At 42.0% G+C, this 24,830-nt stretch overlaps 1 protein-coding gene across 20 annotated transcripts in view; it reads right to left on the bottom strand.

The window, feature by feature from the left end:
- tspoap1 (TSPO associated protein 1) overlaps positions 1 to 24,830 on the bottom strand; it is a 253,328-nt gene that overhangs the window by 16,050 nt on the left and 212,448 nt on the right. For 13 of the 20 annotated variants that reach the window (XR_013889276.1, XR_013889277.1, XM_080210346.1 and 10 more), the window contains 7 exons: positions 19,930 to 21,222; positions 14,515 to 14,638; positions 12,030 to 12,226; positions 7,972 to 8,140; positions 2,150 to 2,221; positions 1,926 to 1,961; positions 736 to 839 (listed from right to left, as the gene is read on the bottom strand). Coding sequence is in view for 18 of the 20 variants with exons in the window: in XM_080210346.1 (XP_080066472.1) it covers positions 736 to 839; positions 1,926 to 1,961; positions 2,150 to 2,221; positions 7,972 to 8,140; positions 12,030 to 12,226; positions 14,515 to 14,638; positions 19,930 to 21,222 (1,995 nt within the window). In the remaining 2 variants the exon portion in view is untranslated. Of the gene's footprint in view, positions 1 to 735; positions 840 to 1,925; positions 1,962 to 2,149; positions 2,222 to 7,971; positions 8,141 to 12,029; positions 12,227 to 14,514; positions 14,639 to 19,919; positions 21,223 to 24,830 lie in introns of those variants that run through there. The other 7 variants (XM_080210343.1, XM_080210359.1, XM_080210347.1 and 4 more) reach the window with 5 other exon arrangements.

Genomic DNA, 24,830 nt, shown 5'->3' with positions numbered 1-24,830 from the left:
ATGAAAATCTGCTGGCATCCAATGTATTTTACAGCTCAGGAAGAGACAAAGGTGGCTTCAAGAGGCCCAAAGTGAAATGATACGCAGCATCTTAATGTTACTCCCTGATACAAACTGCACACAGCTATCTCACACCAGGGAAACTCATGGGATGGCTGCAGAGAAATGTAAATTACATTTTGGTGACCACTTCTGTGTTAGAAATTGAAGGACATTGGATAATATGGCACTTGGGTGAAAATGGCACTAGTAGAAAATGGCACTAGTAGAATTGTGATGAGATATTTATTTACACCGATTTTCCATGGCAGTCCGTAACTGGCCACTAGGAAGTACACACTAAATTCCCAGGTAATTTTTCACATACAGAACTGACCTCTGTTCAGTAACTCCTCACAGAAGATTACAATCTGAAGTTCACTATGCAAAGATTACTGGGTTAACATGCACTCTTTAGTGCTTGGTAGTGTTTCACATTTCTCCTGCCTATATCACCTCTTTTCATTAATATATGTTTGATTTCACATGTGTATTGAACAGCACATAGCAAACTACATGGCCCTGAACATGGCCAAAATCCCCAACCATTCATGTCCTGGAAGTAATTAAATCAGGTTGTTTGACAGCAGTGGGGGGCAAGCAACAGAGGCCAATATTACTTTAACTGGTCTTAAAATGCTGGCTTGGATAAGTCAGCTGCCAATGTACAATATGAGTTAAGCAGATGCACCACACCTCAATATCCACATTAGGAGAGCTTTCCCTGGGGTCATAGTCAAACACAGCCACCATCCTCTTCATAGGCAATTTCTGCAGTCCACTGCCAGGCCGACTCCACTCTGCAACAGAAAGGGAGGCGGGTAGTGAATATCACGGGGGGTAGATCTGCTATATGGTGCAATTGTGGAAGTCATAAAAAAGCAAATTAAATGAGGGGGCAGGGACTCATTACAACTTCTATAATGATAATAAATGTTTTACAGAGGAAGTTCTTTATACATTTCTCATGCTGTGGGTGTCCATTATAACTTGTACACTCATTTGGATGAGAGTCATTTGAGAGTCATTTGGATGAGAGTCATTTGGCCTCCCTCGCTGACAATGCACATTTTTGAGCGTGAGCTTATACCATCTCCACAGCTGATTAATAAGATGTCAGGGTCAGGTTCCATGATAGTGACGGTCAACCCACTTTAATTACTTCTTCAACAATACTAAAACCCCTACAGTGCCAAAAAAGGCCATTTGACTCATCAAGTCTTCACTGACTCTCCAAAAGAGCATCTTACCTAGGTCCACACCATCCTATCTCCATAACCATCGTTAATCCACCTAACCTGCACACCTTTGGCCAATAAGCAGCAATTTACTGTTGCCAATCCACCTAACCCACACATCTTTGACTGTGGGAAGAAACTAGAGCACCGGTAGAAACCCAAGCAGACACGAGGAGAACATACAAACTCCACACAGAAGTCACCCAAGGCCGGAACTGAACCTGATTCCCTGGTGCTGTGAGGCAGCAATGCTAACCACTGTGCCACTATTTTATAAACAGTTTAGGAACTTTTTTAACAAACAGATTTTAGAAACAGAAAGAGCTTGGATCAATGAGATAATTAACTATAGTTGGGCATTAGCACTAAAGATTGTCAGTAAAACACATGGCCCTCTTATTATTTATTGTGTATAAAAATATTGTCACACGTCCTGCGGGTTGCTAAATTTAATAGACTGTATAAGCTTACTAATATATATCCTGTCAGATTCTTCTGTATAACTGAAATATGAGTGCTGTACTTGTATGAAAGAGCTGTTTACATTGAAATTAACTGCCACGCATTTCAATGAATGTGTTACTGTTACATATTCAGTGTAATTATCAATGGAGAAATGAGGAGAAGCTGAGGGTAAGTTTTACTGACCTTGCTGCCGAGTGTCCTTCCACTTGTCGGATTGCACTGGAAGATGAGGGATTATTTGGTTAGACTCTTGCTTTCATATAGGACTGGTGCCTTACACAATTTCACACACTCAGTACCATGCTGTTAGACAGTGGGTGGGAAGCAGCGAGTCAAACACTGACATAGAAATGTTTTCAATGACAAAAAAAAGCAACAAAAAAAAGTAAGCGTGAAGTGAGACAGACCTTTCTTGGATCGCCTTGGTTTCGGAGGAGGTGCAGTGCGGCGAGGCGGCTGAGAGAGCGTGCGGCTGCCTTCTTACAGCAAAAGACGAGAGAAAAAAAGAGGAAATAAAGCAGCACACAGGAAGCTGAGACAGACAGAGCAGAATCATGTCAGGTTAGCAAAATCAGAGGCCAGTGGCTCTGCCAGCTCTCGGGCACTAGCAACAATTGAATCGAGCCTAGTTGAATGATGATAGCTGTATACCTACCTGACTGTTGAAGCCTGTGGAAACAAACAAAGAAAGCGGAGCACAGAGGTGTTTAGGCAACCCTGGGGTTCTAAGGCCCATGAGCTCCAGCTCTAGTGCCACGAGTTGTTTAGCTTTTTTCCAAACAGCAATGCACCGTGCTCATATAATCCACTCACATTACGGGATATCGCATTCCATTGTCCCAATCCTCAAAGGGGCATTCACTAACTTCAGAAAAGGTAAGCCACATATTCAAAGTCTTTTTCCAAATAGGAACATTGGAATTAGGAGCAGAAGTAGGCAAATTCAGCCCTTCGAGCCTGCTCTGCCATTCAATCAGATCATGGCTGATCTCTCCCTGGTCTCAAATCCACCTCCCCACCTGTTCCCCATATTCCTTATTCCCCGTTTTTTATTAGAAATAAGTCTATCTCCCTCTCAAAACTATTCAATGATTCAGACTCCACCACACTATGGTTCCACAAATTCACCACCCTCCGTGAGAAATAGCTCCTCCTCACCTCAGTTTTAAATCTACCACCTCCCAACCAAAACCTGTGACCTCTTGTTCTAGATTGCCCCATACAAGGAAACATTGGTCTACATTTACTATATCAATCCCTTTTAAAATTTTACATACCTCAATCAAATCCCCTCTCATCCTTCTAAACTCAAATAAAACTCTTATTTTTCTATTTGCTTTGCTTTAGTCTCATGATGTGGAGGCAATCATTAGTTATATTGTCGTTAAATATTCAGGTTTTCCAATTATTTTTGTCTGAGTAATGCCAGCTGCAAAGTTCTGGTCCTAATCTGATCCTTTGACCTGGCCCTATCATGTCATCTCTCTTACCCCAATCCTAATTCTGCCTCCCGCTTTATCTCCAGTCCCATTAACAATTATATAAAATCTACAGCATTAAATCAGGGCATTGTGTCCAGTTATCTATGCCTCCTACTTTAATTGTCTCTTTGTACCCAAATCCCATATCCTTCTATTCCTCTCTTCCACATTTAATTACAGGATTGTCACCTTTAACTAATCTGAAACTGGTCTTTTGCTCAAACAAACAACTAACTGGTACACTGTGTGTGTTTGTGTATCACGAATGGACACTTGCACAGATATTAAGAGGGCAGGGGAGGGGGATGGAGGAAATAATGCATTTGCAGAACCTGCAATTTCTAGGTTTCTTTTCAAAATACACAAATTTGAAACAGGGACTATGTAGCTAAGGTGCAATGGGGAAAGGCCTTTCAGCCAATGTGCACTGAGGGGCTAATAACCATGTAAAATTGTTTGGACTGTAAGCTTTATCTTGACTTCTTTCTAAATGTAACTGTGTTGAAGCACCTCAGAATGAATCATAACCAATGTATATAATTTAAATAGCATTGCATTTGTTTTAACGGAAACTTTGAAATGTCTGTGAATTACTGTATTGAAGCTCCTCCAAAGGCATCTTGATCTCTGTAGAAAATGTGAGTATCATTGCACTTTCCTGTTAGGACAAGTCGAAGTGGTTTGTGCTATTTTTTTCAAATATTTTATGAATAAAGTATATTTTTGAAAATAAAAAAAGTGACCATGTAGTGCCAGTGAATTCATTCGTGACTGTAACCTCAGCCCGAGATTGCATCCAGCCCCAACGTGCACTGGGCTCTAGCTTGGTTCAACCCCACTTCTCTTCCACTGAAGTGTTTTTTTGCAGGACAGTGGTTACTAATGAGTGACAAGTACGCAGGAAGCGACAATTCCAAAGCCATCAAGTTCTCTGCCAAACACAACACAGTGCGTGAGTTCCAGTACCAGATTCTCATGAAGGGTGAAAATAATTAGAGCATTTCCAGCTGTGATTTGATACCTCATGATCGGACTGGCCACAGGCCAGCTTGTTTTAGGGAATGCTAGACCAAGCCGCCTGTGTTAAGACACACACTTTGCTCCCATATCAAGTTCTCACTTCATCTACACAGATTAGCACATGTCAAGGTTTGAGCATCTGTTACTGCAAGCAGTTATTCAGTGAGCTGGTCATGATTCAGCTCTTGGTTATTATAGATGATGGATGTCTCTAACATCCTCACACTAGAGCACTAAGCAATATTAGACTGCATGACAGCACTAATGGGTATTGTCACGGGGGTATCCTTTACTTCTGGAAATATGACTTTTCAGCTTTCAACTGACAGGAAATTTTGCAATTTGAAATGAGACAGAACAAACGACTTTAAATGGAAGGCATCTTCCAAGGTGAAGGTGAAAAAGCAAACAAGACACCCACAGGAGAGTGCAATTCAAAGGTCCATCAAAACTCTTTGTCATCTAAGCAAGGGACATAAAAATGCAAAGTGGTTAGGTGGCACACACAGCACCTATGGAATTTCAAAATATTAAAACAATAGCTGTCAGACAGAGCCACCCACAAATCCCCTGAAAATACACAATAGGTGAAATATAACAGGTCAAGCTTCAGTAATTATAGGGAGATAGCAAGAAATACTTCAGCACAAGAAACAGGCTGAAAATTTTCTCCCATTTGAAATGAGTGTTTTACTTGGCTTGGAAAACAACTTTACAAGAAATTTATTAGCGAACTGACTTATAAAGTAATTTTAAAAAATCATTGATGGGATGTGGGCATCGCTGGCTAGACTAACATTTACTGCCCTTAGGAAGGTGCTGCTAAGCTGCCTTAACTGCTGCAGTCCCTGGGGGGTAGGGTACACACACAGGGGCTTTAGGGAGGGAGGGGTAGGTACACACACAGGGGCTTTAGACAGGGAGAGGTAGGTACACACACAGGGGCTTTAGGGAGGGAACTCCAATATTTTGACCAAGTGACAGTGAAGGAACACTGATATAGTTCCAAGTCAGGATGATGAGTGACTTGGAGGGGAACCTCCAGGTGTTAGGATTGATACTGAATGATATTGAACATTGTCCTTCTAGATGGTAGTGGTTGTGGTTTTGGAAGGTGCTGACAAAGGAACCTTGGTGAGTTCATGCATTGCATCTTGTAGACAGTACACATGGCTGCAACTGTTTAGCAGTGATGGAAGCAGTGAATGTTTGTGGAAGAGGTAACAAATCGAACAATCTACTTTGTCCTGGATGATGTCAAGTTTTTTTTTGAGTGTTGTTGAAGCTGCACTCACCCAGGTAAGTGGAGAGTATTCCATTCCATTCCCGCTTGTGCCTTGTAGATGGTGGATGGGCTTAGGGGAATCAGGAGGTGAGTTACTCGTTAGTGTTGGTTCTGGGGGACTCAGCGATGGCGATTTCATTGAATGTCAAGGGGCAATGATTAAATCCTCCCTTCTTGGAGAAGGTCATTGCCTGGCGCTTGTGTAGTGTGAATGTTACATGTCACTAATCAGCCCAAGTTTGGATATTGTCTAGATTTTGCTGCATTTGGAAATGGATTGCTTCAGTATCTGAGGAGTTACAATGATACTGAAAATTGTGCAATCATTAGTTCGACCTTATGATGGAGGGAAAGTCATTGATGAAGCAGCTGAAGATTGTTGGGCCTAGGACACTAACCTGAAGAACTCCTGCAGTGATCTCCTGAAGCTGAAATGATTGACCTCCAGTCATCACAGCCATCTTCCTTTGTGCCAGGTACAACTCAACTAGTGGAGAATATTCCCCTGATTCTCAATTACTCCAGTTTTGCTGGGGCTCCTTGATGCCGTACTCAGTCACATGCTACCTTAATATCAAGAGCTGTCATTCTCACCTCACCTCTGGCGTTCAGTTCTTTTGTCCACGTTTGAACCAAGGTTGTAATGAGGTCAGGAGCTGAGTGACTTTGGCGGAACCCAAGTGAACATCAGTAAGCTAATTATTGTTGAGCAGGTGCTGCTTGATAGCACTGCTGATGATTGAGAGTCAAATGAAGAGGCAGTAGTTGGTCAGGTTGGATTTGTCCTGTGTACAGGATATATCTGATCAATTTTCCACATTGCTGGGTAATGCCAATGTTGTAGATGTTCTGGAAGAGCTTGACAAGGGGGTAGCAAGTTCTGGAGCACAAGTCTTCAGTACTATTGCTGGATTAGCTGGAAGGGCCCATAGCTTTGTGGTATCCAGTGACTTCAGTTGTTTCTTGATACCACATGGAGTGAATCAAATTGGCTGAAGACTGACATCTGTGATTTTGGGGGCCTCCAGAGGAGACTGAGATAGATCATCCACTCTTTAACTCAAGAAAACCTTGCTTGATTGGCTCCTTTTTGAACATTGCATAGATTCAGAAATGGGATATCATTGCAAAAAAAAACTTAAACTTCTGTTGTGTCCAACCAAGGAGACTGAATACAGAGAGTGACAGTTCATGCCTTCTCAACTGGTTGTAAGAATATAACCTGACAAAGCATTAGTACCCTATTAGGGCACACTAGCCATTACACACCAACGCCTCTGTTTACTTAAAAGCCACACGTAGGGCTGGATTTTATAGCCTCCTTGATGGTGGGTTTCAAAATAGGGAGCTAGTAAAATTCCAAGGGTGCTATACACATTGCGTAGCTACCCACCCTGCTGTGATTTTACCAGCAACCCACCTTCCAATTAATACCCTCTTATCCTGCTAGTGCTGTGATTTAGCTAGCAATGGAAAAGTCTCATGCCAACACCAGCCTGGCAACTTACCCTATCGTGGAGTTTGGAAAGGAAGAGGGGCAGTAATTGCATTCTCAACAGGTCCGCTGGACCCACTGGCGATTGCACCACAGGTCTTTCCCCCGATCCTCTCCATCCCCAGCTTGTCCAGCCCAATCCCCCACTCTATTCCCCTTGTTCCACTCACTCGGTTTCTTGACATTGGGCCATTTGTAGTCCCAACAGTTCCCACTATTCCTGGTGGCACTGCAGGGACTGGAGAGATGTCAGACCTTGACTGGCTGACAGCTTTCAAGAAGCAGGACATCCTGCCTGGTGGAGGGGGTGGGGGAAACAGATGTCTCACTTCAAGGCAATTAAACCACTCCCAAATGTTAAAGGACTGCGGGGCAATCTCCTGGAATAGGGGATCACCTCTTTTTATTGGGAAGGTGAGGATCTTGCATTCTGTTAAATCCAATTTTAAGAATCTTCAGGAAACCTGTTCTGTGCTTGGAAATTTGAGATGACAGCTTGAGCATTAGCACATGTGTTGTGGGAGCATTGGTATATGGTGTCACATTTAACGGTGTGATGAGTTTCAGTGTTTAGATATATTCAGCTATATTGACAAGTTTACTCATAGCTAGCATTTCTTACCTCCACATTCAAATGCCTCCCCATTCAAAATAATGTCAATACCCATCTACCTCACTCCTAACTTAGATAAATCTATCTCCTCTCTTTACTCTAACCTCATGAAACCATCTTCTTCTTCTTCTCTTGTAGCCCAGGCAAACTTAACTTCCCTGGTACTCCTTTTTTTCCCCCCCAGTATTAGAAAAGCATTTAGCAAATATCCCTGCGTGCTCACTGTGGCCCAGCCAATTACTCAATACTTTACATCATATCTCGAATGTGTTCAACCTGAAAACATAATGCAATAGTCTCGGTTAGACAGTGCTATCAGTGTAATGCACACTCACCCAGCTTCTCCATGGACGTATTGGGAGCCAAATAACCCCGCTGTAACAGCTGTTCCATTACTCCATCATCATCCACCTGGATTTCGGAGACCATGTTACAAGGTACAAAGCCAGTCTGACCATTGCCTTCTCCACGATAAAACCCATCGGCATCCTTATCGCCAAATACCTGCAATGAGATTGTTCAGAAGGGAGACCCCCTCCCTTACTCTCACTTTCAGTTTACTCCAGAGTCACACACTTCCCCGGCTAAGCCCCACTTTGGCCTTTACTCTCTAAATGATGGCCCTACACTCCCAGGCACTTCCTCTGTGGGAGAGGGGTAGCCAGGTAGGAAACTCCCACCATCAGCACTGGTTTCATTCAGGAGGCAGTTAAAAAATAGGCTTATACATACTAACAGCTTTTGGCTTCTGTCCATGCATCTGTTCTCTTGAACGACCTCAGAAAGGTAGTGTCAGAGTGCTTATAACAAGTGACTCAGGGATCTTATGGATATGGGAGGCTGAAATGCAATCAGCTGAGAGCATTTCATACATTGGAAAGGATGCAGGTTGAAACATTTTCACACTGCAACTTGACAAATCATTTCTTTAGCCTGTAGGGAAATTTCCCCATCAATGCATTAACAGAAGTCAATCACTCAGTCACACAACGCACAGAGAACTGGACAATTCTCAGACCATAATGGGTGCGATCTTATCTGCTGTTCACACCACGCAGCCGCTGCAGCAAGGTCAGAGAGTTTGGCAGTTGGCCAAATCCCCGTTCACTGCAGCGGGAATGGAAAATCCCACTGGCGTGAACGGTGATAAGGTTCCGACCAAGGGCTGGAGTTCACTAAATTAGTGGAAGCAAACAGTATTAGAAAAAGATAATGGCACAAAAATTGGGCAAATCCAGAGATTTCATCACAGAGCTTTAAAATTATTGGGGACATCACAGTTTTTTTATCATAATCCTCTACACCTGTCTCAATTCACGAAGTGTTTTTTCATATTGCAAAACTTTAATCCCATTGTGCAAGAATTATGAAACAAGGAGAAACAAGGAAATTATGAGCCTATTAACCTTACATCAATTGTGGGGAAGTGATTGGGCTCTATAGGTGGGGACAAAGTGACTGAACACTTGAGAGAAATTTGAGCTAATTAAAGTCAACCAACATGGATTAGTGAGGGCAAAATCATGCCAAACAAAATGTAATTGGATTTTCTGAGGAAGGAACTGAAGTATTATTCATGGAAATACCTATGGATGTAGTCTACATAGACTGACAGAAGGCATCTGATGAGGTTCCACGTGAGATGCTGTTAGTTAGAATTAAAACTATGGAACTGAAGACAAATTATTGACCTGGTTAAATTAGCTAAGCAGTGGAAGACAGACAGTAGGGATAATGGGCATGCACTTAAATTGGAAGAAAGTGACTAGTGGTGTCCCACAAGGATCTCAATTTTTTACTATATTTATTAATCACTTACATAACACAATTGAATGGTATTTATCCAAGTTTGTCAGTGACACAAAAACTGGTGGCATAAGTAGCAATGTAAACATGAGTATAAAATTACAAAGGAGAGTGATGGATTAAGAGGACGAGCAAAATGTGGCAGATGGATTTCAAAGCAGGTTAAGTGTGCAGCTATTCATTTTGGATCCGAACATTGTTTAAATGGTGAAGAGCTAGGAATAGTTGAGGTCCAAAGAAATAATGGAGTCCACGTATGCAGATCACTAAAATGTCGTTGTCAGGTACAAAATTAACCAAAAAGGCTACCTGACAGGCAAGGATATAAAGGTAAAGAGGTTTTAACTCAGTTGTACAAAGCCTTGGTTAAACCTCAATTGGACTACTGGGCTTGTTTTCTGCAATTTCAGAAGGATATATTGATCTTAGGAGCTAAGCAACTCATTCACAGTTGCACCAGGTTGTTACCAGGACTCCAGCAGTTAAATTTTGAGTTGAGACTGCATATGTTAGGTTTTTATCCCTGGAATATTGAAGATTAAGTGGCCATTTAATGTCTTTGAATTTTGAAAAGAATTGATAATGAGTTACTTTGTTCTGGATGCTGATAAACTTCTTGAGTGTTGTTGGAGCTGTGCTCATCTAGGTAAGTTGGGAGCATTCCATCAGACTCCTGACTTGTGCCTTGTAAAAGGTGGACAGGCTCTGGGGAGCTCAAAGCAAGTTACTTGCTGAAGAATGCCCAGCCTTTGATTTGCTCTTCAAGTCACAGTATTTACATAGCTGTTTCAGTTCAGTTGTAATATTCTATAAAGATTCTAAGAGAATATTATATGTGCCATGTTACTATGGACTGCAATCACTATCAAGGGGCAGATACGTTCGACGTATGTCACGCAGGTCCGCATAAACACTGCAATCACATCCTGAACAAATTGCACCCCTGTGGAAAGTTCTGTTATTGCTCCTTAGCCCACAGTGCAAAACATTCACACATTCCTGTGAAACCCTAGAGGGCGCTTGTGCCAAGCCGTTCAGATGACACTGATATTAACAAGGATAGTTGGTCAGGGGTGGGTCCCTATCCCCTGTATACTGCCTGTCATGCTAGCCTGATGTGTCTTTCCAACACGTTGCTTTACAGTTTTCTGTCCCACTGTTCATTACATTCTCAATCATTTCATGCTTCACTGCAGTTGACTATGAACACACTGCCTCTGACAGCGATGACTTTCAGAAGCAGTTTATGAACAACCACAGCTTCTCAATGCCACCTACGGCAGCCTCTGTCAGCCCCAGAAGCTTAAAAACTTAAGCTTGCAGCAATTTGGGAAGATTTGCTTTTCAAGTCTGAAAATTCCTGCTTTATTTGTATCCATAATTTAAACAGGAACTTTCCTTTAAAGAGTTGAAAAAAGTGGAACTTCCCTCACCAGAAACACAGTTTGCCTGGTCGGGGCACATCAAACACAATCCTGCTCACGGCAATTGAAACACCTGTTGCACTAAGACCGATTATTTATAGAACCAAAGAAAAGTTACCACAGAGAAAGACACCATTCAACCCATTGTATCTGCACCAGCTGAAAGAAGCTAGCTGCCCATTTTAATCCCACTTTCCAGCAGCCACTTCAGATGCAGATCCTTTAAATGAGTTGAGGGTTTCCCCTGCAAGCACCAATCCGGACAGCGAAATCCAAAAACCCACCACCGTCTGGCTGAAGTAGTCTTTCCTCATGTCCCCTCTAATTCTTCTGCCAATCACCTTAAAGCTGTGCCACCAGGGGAAACGGATCTTTACTGTCTACCCCATCTAGGCCTCTCAATATCTTTGCACAACTCAATCAAGTCATCCCTCAGCCTCCTCTGTTCCAGGGAAAACAACCCTAGCTGACCCAATCTTTCCTCATAGCTGCAATTTTCAAATCCTGGCAACATCTTGCAAATCTCCTTTGCACTCTCTCCGGAGTAATTATGTCCTTCCTGTAATAAGCTGACCAGAACTGTCAAAATTCCAGCTGTGGCCTAACCATCATTTTATATAGTTCCAGCATCACATCCCTGTCCTTGTATTCAATCCCCCGTCCAAAAAAAGAAAGTAGTCCATGTTTATTCTCCTGCTTTGTTCTCTCAAAATGCATTACCTCACCCTTTTCTGGATTGAATTCCAATTACCACTTCTCTGTCCACTCAACCAAGCCATAGTTATCATTCTGGAGTTGACAGTTACCTTCTTCACTGTCAACTACACAGTCATTATTGTGTCATCAGCAAATTTCCCAATCACGCCTCACACATTTTAGTCCAGATCATTAATATGTACGACAAAGAGCAGGGACCCAAAGACTGAGCACTGTAGAATGCCACTAGAAACTGCTTTCCTTTCGCAAAACATCTGATTCATGATTGAACAACAGGCCTACTGACTCTCCCACATAAAGGCTGACGTGCGATAATGTGATGTGCTTTCTCAGGACCACAATTTTCCACGTCTGGAATATACCAACTATTCCAAATATGATTCTTCCTTCCTCTAGAGAGAGACAGGCTTTCTAAACAATGTTAACTATGGATGCTATGCTCCTACCTTCAGGATCTGGCCCTCCTTAAATGCCAACTCCTCCTCTGCAGCATCTGGGTTCGGTGACATTGTTGCTGGATCGTAATCGAACAAAGCCACGAAAATGCGAATGAGACCACCATCTGCCGCTCCCTTTGCACCGATCTCCTTGTATCCGTCCATGAGTGGAGTCTCCCGACTTCTAGAACTCTCTGCAAATGAAGCTGGAATCAAAAGATTAGTAGATGAGGACCAAAGTAAGTTCATTTGTAATACTTTAAGATTCAAACCAAAAATACATAAGCAATTTATCTGCAGCAAACATTGTAATACACACAACCAACAGTCACATAGTTGATCATATTGCCAATACTTTTGTTTGACTCCTCAGTATCATCCCCACCATCAACCCAAGGTAATATAATGCCTTCTCTTGATCTGCACCTTCAGGAATATTTCCCTCCATAACTATCCTTCATTGCCTGTAACTCTAGATTTCTCCTTCATATATTGTTCATTCAGACAGCCAGTACAGACGCGGTGAACCAAATGGCATACTGTTGTCACAATTCTGTGATATATTTGTGCATATGAAAACTAAGCTAATGTCACATGGACAGTGAACTGAATATAAAAGTGCTCCCATAAACACTGCTAATGCAGTAATAGAAGACCCACAGCCACCAGGACTAGGTACAGTGCTGTAACGTACAAGTATTTTCATCACTGCCCGCGCATCCAGAGATGGCACCTCTAGACATGGCACTACTAAGGCCGTTTTCGCAGTCCCCGCCAATGAGAAGGGCATAAGCAGTTATGTTGATGGAGCACCATCATCACTAGTCCACATAGCACTTTGATTTAGATCTCTGATTTCATCCCACCATTGTTCACAGAATCCCCACAGTGCAGAAGGAGGCCTTTCAGCCTATCAAGTCTGCATTGCCTCTCCGACAATGCATCTTACCAAGGCCCTATGCCCGTAATCCCATGTATTAACCTACACATTTTCAGACACTAAGGGCAATCTAGCACGGCCAATCAATCTACCCAGTGGGAGGAAACAAGAGAACCCAGAGGAAACCTACACAGACAAGGGGAGAACATGCAAACTCCACGGACACCCAAGGCTGGAATTGAACCCTGGCGCAGTGAGGCAGCAGTGCTAACCACTGTGCCAACCTGCCGCCCTGTTGCAAGACAATATCCTGGAATTCCCAACAGGAAGTGCCATTAACAAAAATTACACCCACCACAATTTTCTCAGATTTCAGGCTAACTAAGAATACACAAGATATTTAGTGTCGCGTGAGAACAAACAGGAATAACTAAAACAATCTGTTTCTATCTGCCCTGCGCCATCTGTTCATAAATTTAAAGATTAATCATTCTGTAATCTCCTCTGTTCCATCAAATACAAGCAAAATTTATTTTCAAGTCATTTGTTGTATTAGTATTTCCTCATACAAGGAGGCACCTTAGTGAAAAAAAATAGAAAAAAGCTGCAAATACTCAGCAGGCAAGTCAGCATCCATGGAGAAGCTGAGTTAACTTTTCAAGTGTGCAACCTTGTCAGAATAAAGAAAACAGAGCTAAATGTTAACATTGTTTCTCTCTCTCTCAGATGCTGCAAGACCTGCTAACCATTTCTAACAATTTCTGTTTAGGGGACAGATTTCCAGATAATACAGCACTTCGCTTTTGTTTCAGCATCATACTGAATATGTGCTGTACACTTTCTGGTGTCTCAGCCAAGTGAATGTGTGCGGTATCCTCCCTACTGCCTCATCTTAGTAATGTGTGCTGTAACCTCTCCACTGCAATATCCCAATGAATGTGTGCTGTACCCTCTCTACTGTAATATCCCAGTGATTGTGTGCTGTACCCTCTCTACTGTAATATCCCAGTGAATGTGTGCTGTACCCTCTCTACTGTAATATCCCAGTGAATGTGTGCTGTACTCTCTCCACTGCAATATCCCAGTAATGTGTGCTGTACCCTCTCTACTGTAATATCCCAGTGAATGTGTGCTGTACCCTCCCTACTGTAATATCCCAGTGAATGTGTGCTGTACCCTCTCTACTGCCTGATTCAAGCGAGTGTTTGCTCTACCCTTTCTATTGCCTTTGCGTCTTTCTGAATGAGCGGAACCTAAAGATGCACAATATACGTCGTCTGATCAACAGTTTGAAATTATATTTTGATTGACATAAGATTCTGAATTTAATATTCAAAGCCTTTCATCAATAAAATTCAGGAATGTATCTGTTTTATTAATAGCTGATGTATTGAGAGTGTGAGCAATTGTGGGGATGGAATGGCTGGACTGAGTTTAATCAGCATGATAACTGCAATGTGGATAATTCCACCATCTGTCCTATAATAAAAAGCCCCAGAGACTATGGCAGCAGCAAAGACTGGTTCACTTGGTAAGAAACAAATTTCAGCACTGGGATTTTGCTGTTTAATTTGGAGATCTACAAAGCTACACTGAAGGATGGTTGATACTGACCTTTGGATGAGAGCATTTCACTTCTGCGGAGCATGAGAGATGGGCTGTTCTTGGGATTTAAAATGCGCATCGCAGGAGAGTCATTTAGACAGTGCGATACTGGATTTGTGTTTATAGCAAAGCCCTGAAAAACAGATAACACAGAAAGATCGAAGCAAAGGGATCCAAGAAATAATATATTCCAGCATATATGTAACTTTTCCAGTGATAGTTCATCCTCAGATTTTCAAACATCTGCAAGTCCGTATACTTACCACATTTTCCTGTGCACTGGCTCCAGTATCTCACAGACTGCCCTCATTCCAATCTCATCACAGACCCTTGCATACCATAAATTCACTATTATCTCTTGTGCATTGTCACCCAGGCACAAGAAAACTCCCAGTCTCTCGCACACTAGCAAACTCAACGCAGCCCATGACAGCTTGTGGCTTGGTGCTGCACAGAAAGACTTTTCTCTGTGCAGTCATCTAATACACATTAGCTGCCTTTAGTGCTTGGGCTATCATGATTTTCACACATACTCCACACTTTCAATGTGGTGCTGTCATGTGAATCGTGCCTCACAGTGTTACAAAACTGCCAGGCATTGTGCTTTGTGAATTATTTGTCAGTGATGAAAGGTATGGGGATGTGTCCAAGTCTGGGGAGACTTCTGGGTGGGATTGGGTGTTGGTGTCCTACAGGGAGCCAGATTTGATGTTGGGTAACGTGCATTTCTGATGGAATTGGATATTTTCCATGTACTGACTAGTCAATTGAAAATCCATCCTTTCCAAGCTACATAATATTAAAATAATGGTTTTTCCTCAAATAAAGATTGGGTTCAATGGACAGACCTGTCTCCCAGAGAGGACAGCAAAGATATTCCAACAATAGAGCAACATATAGACTAGGCAACTAGCAATGACAAACTATAGCAACTTCTAACTCTGAGTCTACAGAGCTTTCCACATGGAACAGCCTGATTCTTCTTGCTTTTACCTTGTCCTGTGACACAATGCAATTTCACTATTAAAAGGAACTGGCAAATCAACCTCCTGCGTGATCACAGGTCCTATATAGTCACTTTTCCTCATGCTCAAACGTCATTCTTTATTCCGGTCAGCGATTTCTAAGTCTCCATTTTAACTTTTTTTTGTTAAAGCTTACACATTAAGCTCTATTATATGGCGGTAAAGTACAGGAACAAGCTGGTAAACTGCATCTGAATTGACATTATAAATGCTGACGGGATGGTTTTGCATCCAAATGAGTCTTAGATTTTGCAAAAACAGCTAATTTTTTTCAATGAAATGGAATAGGGACTTGTTTTTGTGCATGCCTCCAAACATCCAGAGATCTGGTCCATCAACAATCTACTGACATTGTCCAAATTACTAAATTGTGTCTATTTCTGTCTTGTGGACATTCGAAAACTGGAAAGACAAATGTACCTAACATATATATCTGCCTTGTTCCCAGGCAATAAGCTTTTAGGTACTGAGGAGCTAGAGCCCAGGCATCTATAGGGACTGATAGATATGCCCTAACAGAATCCATCACACAGACACAGCAAGAATAACAACTGTATGAAGAAATTGGGCAAGGGTGCAAGGCTTGGCAACAAGTAAATCAATACTGACATCAGAGATAAAGACAATTGGCCCTGCTTGTGTAAAGGTAGGAGATATTGGAGGACACGTTGCATGTCCATGTTAAATGAGAATCAATGACTTGGGAGTAGGAGATTTGCCTATTCTGACCATCAGAATCTGAGGACAGAAAACAGGAAATGCGGAATTCTTTGAGTAATATACAATTCAAAACTATCCCAGGTTTATCCGTTGTCGGGATTTTCTACTTCTGAAAAAGCCTTTAGACTTTGGTGGGTAAGTCACTATGACACACTATGCAAATTCCTTTGAAACAAACAGCAAAGGTTGAATGCTGCCTGAAGGAATACTCTGCTAGAAAGATCAGTGATCAACGTCCAGCCGACAAACAGACCTTACAGTCACATACTCCTGAATGGTAAACAGAAAGAAACTACTTTTCATGCGTAAACAGGGCTTGATCTGAAATGGTTTGCCCATTTTAGAAAGGTAAACTCCATTCTGCAGTCAATGTGACATCTGACATGCAGTCCCAGGACCAGGGCAGAGTCCAGAGGTGGGGGATCGAGCAGCGGCAAGGCACAGGCTATACTGTGGCACTGACTTGCTCCTCAGTATCACCTTTTGATATTGATTCACCTTTGGTTTGTGGCTCTACAACGTCCAATTTCTAGAGAGGTTCCAAAATAGTCAGTAATTCCTAATTTTCAAGGGAATCCTTGAAAAATGCCTCAAGCCAACAAAGTATCAGAGATCTTTCAAGCATCCTTTGAGTAGACTTCAAAATGGGTACAATGAGGTAGATCTCTTTGAGCCTGAAGGAGATCACATTATTAAATTGGCAATTTCTAAACGTGAGAACATCAAATTAATTCAAAAGTGCAGCCTGATTATAGTAAGAGCTTATTTGTATTCAGATCATTAAGAAACAGACAGCATGTAACTTTCTGTTAATGCGTATCTGCAAGTATCTGAAGTGCCTATGCTTGCAGATATGTACAGGCACTTCATGCTATTCGATACATTTGAACCAGTCAGAGAAGCTGTTTCTGTGAAGCTAATGTCAAAGTGGTGGATCTCTGAGAGCCAACATTACAATTTCTGCATTTAATTGTGCATCTGTCCTTGCCTGAAGTAGCTGAGGATTTTGAACATAAATAATGGGAGGTGCTATTAGCCTCATGTTCCTCTGACGTGATTTTTGGGCCATTGTCATTAATGATGTCTTCTAGACTGGCTTGAGTGGTCACTCGTGTACTCTCCATCAGAACCTGCCCTTGTCCATTTGGCAAACCTCACCACACGATGGATTAAATGAAAAGTTACCACAAAAACTTTTTAAAAAATCTTAAAAGACTGACAAATGGATTATCCGTCAAAAGCGGTTCTATTTAAGATCATTAGTGTCTGATGAAGGAAAAACCACTTTGGTTTATTGATCCCTTTCCATATAGACTTTATCTGCTTATTCTGAAATGAATTACCTCATAACTTTTAAGCTCCTTCCACTATCATCACTGGGGAAAAAAAAACAGTGTTTCTATTAAGATGCTCAGCTTAATATCCCCAATTTTCTTCTCAACAGATATTAATCCAGCTTTCTCAACTGAGCCAAGATCAGGTGCCTTCTCTGGGAGTTTGCTCTATGTGGCCACTATTTACCAGGAATCTCAAAATAAAGGCACAATAATCACTGTCCCTCCTACATTCCTTGAGATTTGTGCATTTCCTCTACTCATTCTGGTCAGTGTACTTCATATATTTATTATAACCTATCCTTCTGATGATAGCATATGTTTGCCAATCAAATCAGTCTTAGGAATGAGTTCTGGAGGTCTTCCAGGAGATATGGGCAAGATTTCCAATGAGTCTTGAGACTCCATGGACCTTGAAAATTGATGGGAAGGACCCACACCTGGAAGTCCATTTCCGACAGAGTCTATTTTCACCAGAGTGGGAAAGGGAGTGAGGTATGAGTCACACAGGAGGGAAGCATGAATTCAGCAGAGCTATTGGAATTCATTGAAGAGTAAACTGTGTTTTGGGGCTAGCAAGAGGTTTATCCCACACTGTGAGAGTTATGGATTTTCAGAGTAGATCCAAAAACTTGTGAAGAGCTGATAAGATCTGTCAAACCATCAAATTACTTAAATAGCCTTCCATTTAAAAATTTTAAAAACCTGCCTGCGTTTGTGAGTTGAAAAGAATCTGTGCTAGCTATTTTAACAGTTGTTTGTAGGCATGATCTAAAGTGCTATCATTATAGCATTATTACTGTTTTCCACAACCTATCATAATCATATTGGGGTCTGTAAATTCAGTTTGATTGCCAGCTCCAAGAGATACATAATGGACTAGCTGCTTTGATGTGGGGTTATGAACACAAATGTTTGTTTTATAAGAGATGAAGTAATTGAGGGGTTTTAAATGCATTGAATACACTTTCATGAATGAAGTTTCTTTCAATATAGGGAAATCTATAATAGACATTTCGAAGCTTATTTTAGTTCATCTCAGCATGGCTCCTGAGGTGCGCCTATGGTGGTTATAGGGTGGGGGTTGGCATGTATGAGAAAATAGTGTTGAGTGGGGAACATAAGTTGGCATAAGGGCTGTAAAGCACCATGAAGGTTATTGAGGGGCATGGGTTGGTATGAGTTGGGTGGTAGCATGAGGGGGTGAGGCCTAATATTCAACAAAACAACTGGGATGAAGTCTTAGAGAAACAAGGCACTTGGTAGTCTCTGTAGCCACTGCTGATTTGCAGCTGCGAGTCGTTGGCCTGCCTCTATCCTGCACCCTCCCTCATCGGAACAAAGATCCTGCCATTTGGAGCACGTTTTCCCATGACAGATGCCTGAAAGCCAGGAAATGTCCCGGCTTGGCACACCTTCCTTGGAAATGAAAACCCAGGCCCGTGTCTCTCATTCACTGTGCAGTAGCAGTCACTTCTTCCAAGGGTTAAGCACTCCTAAAGAAGGAAAAATAGTTAGAGGGAGAAAATCATGGAGATGGCTTTCACCCACCTCTACGCGATTACCTCAAAGCTATTGGGACAGAATACTGGGCAGAACACCAGAAAGAAAAGATAACCTTAAATTGCTTCTTAATCAAAGAAATGAAATGCAGAACAGCATTCCATTTTTTTGTCATTTCACAAGCTATATTGAACCCAAATCAGAAGTTATAGAATCACTAAGCTCTCAATCACTACAAAAACACAAGCAGTTTTGTCACGAGGCTGGTTTGATGTACTGGAGTCAAAATTCCACTTACACCAATACACACCTTATATGGCATGCTTAATTTACCTGCCAAATTATTCCTATCTGCAATCAGCATCCTGGTGTTATATAGTCCTCGCCTGATGCAAATTATATATTTTGAAGGCAGAATCTATTATTGAGTATTGGGTGATTAACGTTGATGAAATCCTAGTGACAGTACTGCTTTGCATCCTCACCATGGTCTCCTAGCATGAAAACTTGCATTAACATAATGGGTTCACTCCCTGTTCTATCAAATGCACCCAGTGCTGCTATCAAACTACACCAAAAGGTTAACAAATGGGTGATAATTATTATGTTACAGAGAGCCTGGCAGATATTTTTAATTTTAGTTCAGTTGGTCATCGATGGGCTGAAAGACATTGATGCTAGGAAAGCATGGACTACCGCTTCACGCTACTCACCAATAGTGAAGGACATGTGTACAACAGGCACACAGCAGAAAGCACACACAGCATTGAAACAGACAGACAGCCACAAAAAACAAAACTAAGAGAAGAATGGAGCAGGTGAACAATGAGATAAACACACACCCGTGAACATGCTGAATCCTGTGCCCTTGTCCTTCTCCTGCCCAATTCATAAGGCTCCAACGTCCAAGCCTCGAATGCTTTCTCCTCGGCTATCCTTCCTTTTAGCTTGTCTCGCTCGCAAAGTAGCAGGCTCCTGGGGCGAACAGTCTTATTCTTTCTTCTATGATGACGGGGAGACTTGGCACCACAGGAGCTTGAATCAAAAACATTGTCTTTGACAAAGGCCTGCCTCTGTTCTTTTGACTTGGGGCACTCACAGTACCTGCAGTACTCACCCATACCTTCTCTGTTAGTCCTGCTACTGTCCCACCAACGTGGTCTCATCTGATCCAAGTGAATAACTTGCGTGCAGAGGTGTAAGTTGGGAGTCACCACTTCTTCTTCCTCCTCAGTGCCATACTCTATATCTATCTCCAGGTGTTTAAGAGACACTTCCTCTCTCCTGTTGTAACGTGGGTTCCCAGTTACTGTTGCATTCAATTCTTTCCGATCTGTGGACCTTATCCGTGTCTGAGGTTGCTTTAAGATGGATATTGGCTCAAAAGTATTTGGCTCCAAAATATCCCTGTGATGCTGCTCCTCTATTACAGATTTCTTTATACATTCAGTCACATCCAGGTCAGAGTATTCAACAGCATTGTCCTCTATGTATTCTACAACACTTCCCTCCTGTCGGTGGGATCTGGTATACTCCGGGGAGTAGATATGATTAACATTGGCATCAGGATATGCATACCCACTCGTCTCTTCACTCCATTCTTTGTTTTTGATGTTAGTTTTTGGGTAGTGAGGCTGCATTTCATCTGGATCCTGTCTACTGCTCTGATCACACATTGGCTCACACATCACAACCTCTTCCACGTCCATAGTCTTTAGCTCATTCTGTGGATCATTAGAATCCATAGCTTCCTGAGCTAAATCTTTGCAGTTACCCTGACTGATACTGGAGCTTGGTATTTCTTCCAATTCTTGATTTTTGGTATCATTGTTCAAGGCTTGGTCTTTCTCCCTGTTGTTGTCAGAACTACTTTGCACACAGTTAAGTGCCTGATCCTGTTCCTCTAATTGTCCTCCCTTCTGGGGGCAAACAGAGCCACTTTCTCTTTCTTCCTGGTTTCTAATATCAGCCTGGCTGCTGTCACAGATGACCTCCTGCTCCGCCACCTCCTCATCCTCCTCCTCCTCCGTTACTTCAGGAATGCTGAATAGTTTCTTACTGTAATGTTTCTGCAGAGGAAGTTCTAGAATTTTCTCCAGAAACTCCTCATCGCTATCAGTTTCACACTGCTCAGGCTGTTGCGATATGGTTAACATGTACAGTGGTTGAGTGCATGCGAGGAAGGGGTCGGGGCAGGGGGTGGGGGAGAAAGAAAGAAAAAAAAAGCAAAGTGAAAATTGAAACTAGGTCAACTCAAAGCACAGTAAGGCAACAGAAATCCAGACAGCCGTTTAAGATGAAGTGACCAAAATTACAATAAGGTGAGAAAAAGCTTCAAATACAAAAATAAATAACTTACATGTCAGGGAAACCTGATGTTGTAATCACATAAGCAACAAGGGATTCCCAGAATATGTCAATGATAGTACTGAAGGTGAACCAAACTGTTAATATGGATGCATATTACATGAGGAAACTTTTGTCCGTTTTTCCACAGATAGGATTTCATAGTGTCATACGATGCAGAAGAAGCCCTTCGGCTCATCCAGTCTGCACCAACGTGTGAGAAACATCTGACCTTCCACCTAATCCCATTTACCAGCACCTGGCCCATAGCCTTAAATGTTATGATGTGCAAACTGCTCATCCAGGTGCTTTTTAAAAGAAAAAAGAAATACTTTACATGTTACGTCTTAAAGCATGGTATAGGTAAGTTAAAGATAAATGAAATACTTCGTGAATTGTTACAAACCTTTGCTTTACTCAATACATAGCTGCAAAATCAAGTAGATTAAATAAGCACAGATACTGCAAACTAGCCACCAGGATTTATATACCAATTGAGGGGTTTATTGATTAATGAGATGTATAACTATTTATAATTATGAGCAAACAAAATGAACATAATTAGTGTTTAATTAGTTTCTATGATGAGGATGTGTTTCTTAAAAAAACAATTTCCAATGCCTTTTGCCTTTGGCCGGATTCTAATAAAGTGTAATCTCATTAAGACTGCCAGCCAGTTGAACATACAATTGTTATCCCAACCCAAGGAGGATGAAAAAGAGGAGACTCTCAAAACCCCTCTCCGCCACCCTAGGGAGTGTGAAAGACCCCCCATCTCCCGCTGACTTTTACTTTTCAGAAGATTCCAAGGTAAGATATCAAAAATGTAATCCACAACATAATGACATCACAGACGTGGTAATCAAATTCCTCTGGAACAGGCAGCTAGCAAGTATTTTCATGAACTGTTTTATTAAGTCAAGCCTTTCCTGGAAATATTGTGCACAGGTTTGCAGAGTAAACATCCTTACAAGACGCATCTACTGCAAACCAAGATCTTTTGGGGCTTAAAATGTGAAAATCTGTTTCCCTGCAGCCAGACTCTGAAAGACAACTGAACAAAATGGCTGCAATGTGGGAACATCATATCGAGACCAGCTAAAGGGCAGTTAATCATATTTTCTTTTGACTATTTATCTTCTTCATAAACTGCAAATTATCTTTCAGCCTATCCTCTTATTCTATCATCGAGACTATCATCTACAGTAGTGTGTGTGTGGGGCCCAGGGGTGTATGCGTGTGATGCATGAGTGGTGGTTGCAATATACCTTGATTTTAAATTCAAGAAGTAGGGACAATAGATCTAATGGGTGCAATCTTACTGGCCCGCTGGGCCAGTTAATCAGTGTGGCAAGCTGGAAAGATCGCAGGTAAGGCTAAAAAAAAAACGATCTGCACCATTTTGCTAACTTCCCGGCGCTATTTTGCTGTCAGATTGACTTCACATCCAGAAAGGGCGCAAAACAAATTTACTTAAAGTAAAACGACTTGCCTGCTGCTGCACAGCACCTTCTAGGGCTCCTGGAATTTTCTCTCCCTTGCCGGCACGATGTCATGCTGGTGAGAATCACTGCTGATCTCTATCAGCAGAGACCAGGTGTCAAGGCAATGCTGGGGACATTGAAGGCCATTGAAGCCCCAGAGTGGTAAAGAGCACGGTCAGGCAATGCCCATTAGGGCACCAGAAGTATGCCAGGGCAGTGCCAATGGGATGGGGCCTGACTGGCAATGGTAAATAGGTTTCTCGCACTCTTTTTGGACACATTTGGATGGCTTATGCAAGGGGAGGCAGGGGGCTATGTAAGTGGGGGAGTTCTGTGCGAAGGCTATGCAAGGAGGTAGCTGGGCAAGGGGAGAGCTCTATGCAAGGGAGACGTGTATGGGCGGGGTGATTGGCATTGAGGGGTGCATTTGGGAAGGTGTAGGTGTTCCTCCAGAGACTCATTGGAAGGGTCCTGATGCCCCGATGTCAGCAACCCATGTTGGTGTAGGGCCAGCGTATGCCACCAATGATGCGGAGGGTACAATGTCCATAGGGGCGATGACAGCAGGTCTCCCAGTTTGCCATCAGATGGGGCACCCTGTGCAATGACATCCTGAGCAGTCTGCAGCCGGCTTCACTGGCTTACACAGGTTCCAGCCCTGCCTTCTGGCGTGAATCTGTCAGCTGTCAGAAAAACTGCGTGGAAAGATCACAGTGCCAAACCCGCCCAAAGAAACGAGTGCAGAACACACCCATTTTCAGACTTTTATGGCACTTGGAATTTTTTTGGAAAGATCGCTCCCATTATATTCATTGATTTAAGATCATAAAATCTTTCTGATTAATTCTTTATGACCTGAAAGCTTACAGAGTGGGGCTCCTGTAGTGTTGGCTGAGAATATTATTGCTAAATTCACAGTAAAACTCGATAGCAGCCAGACCTGTACCAGAGTGGTAAATTAGAGAAGTCACTGTTTACCCCTCCTCATGTGGCCATAACATTTCTGATCTCTTTTCTAAACTTTCATGAATACTTTATGCTCCAAGTGCAATACTTGATGCAGCCACTTCTCAGAAAATGAAAAAAATGATTCCAAAATATGATGTCACGGAAATAACTCCCAGGGTTCAGATTTGAAAATTAATTGCTGAAGGTGACACATTAACATAGCTTTCACTGCTTAGAATGCATTGAAAACATCTCCTGCAGGACATTAATTAATGCTTCTGGAGTAATTAATGATCTTACATAGTAAGTAATGTACAAATACAATTACATAATTATTCTGAAGCTGCTGTGCATCCTGAAAGTGCATATAGGCTCCAGACAACTATTTGGAGGTTCAAACGTGTATTTATAAAGAGAATTGTACAAGAGGTGCAAGAACTCAACGGTGTGTTACACCTCCCTCAGCATTCAGAACCTGTAAACATTATGCCATTTCAAACCAACATTGTTACCCAACCATGCAAGGAATCAAGAAAGACCAACTCCCATTGCTTCCCACATTTAGATCTACATCATTAATATATATAACAAACACCAAAGGCTCCAACATTAAGTTTTGTGGAAACTGTTTTCCATTAGCAAAAACATCAATCAATCTTTTTTTCATGTCACTGAGCTAATTTTGGACCAAATTACCACCTTTTGGATGAGTAGTCTGTCAGTTGGGACTTGGTCAAATGCCATACTGAAATCCATGTGGACAGCACTTCTGGAAATCTTTTAATCCTTCCCACTACATTTAAATCTAAACCATTAACATCTACCCCAAAAAGCAAGAGATTCAGCATGTAGCTTGGGAACTCCACTAGAATAGTCTTCCAGTCACAAAAGCATGTTTGGATACTTATTCTTTACTTCCTACCACTGAGTCAATTCTGGATCTAACTTATTACTTTCCCTTGACT

Source organism: Carcharhinus amblyrhynchos, chromosome 23 (assembly GCF_965287045.1).
Source record: "Carcharhinus amblyrhynchos chromosome 23, sCarAmb.v2.hapA, whole genome shotgun sequence".
NCBI lineage: Eukaryota > Metazoa > Chordata > Chondrichthyes > Carcharhiniformes > Carcharhinidae > Carcharhinus > Carcharhinus amblyrhynchos.
Note: the sequence above shows the minus strand (reverse complement) of the source record. Positions and strands in the feature narration are given on the sequence as shown.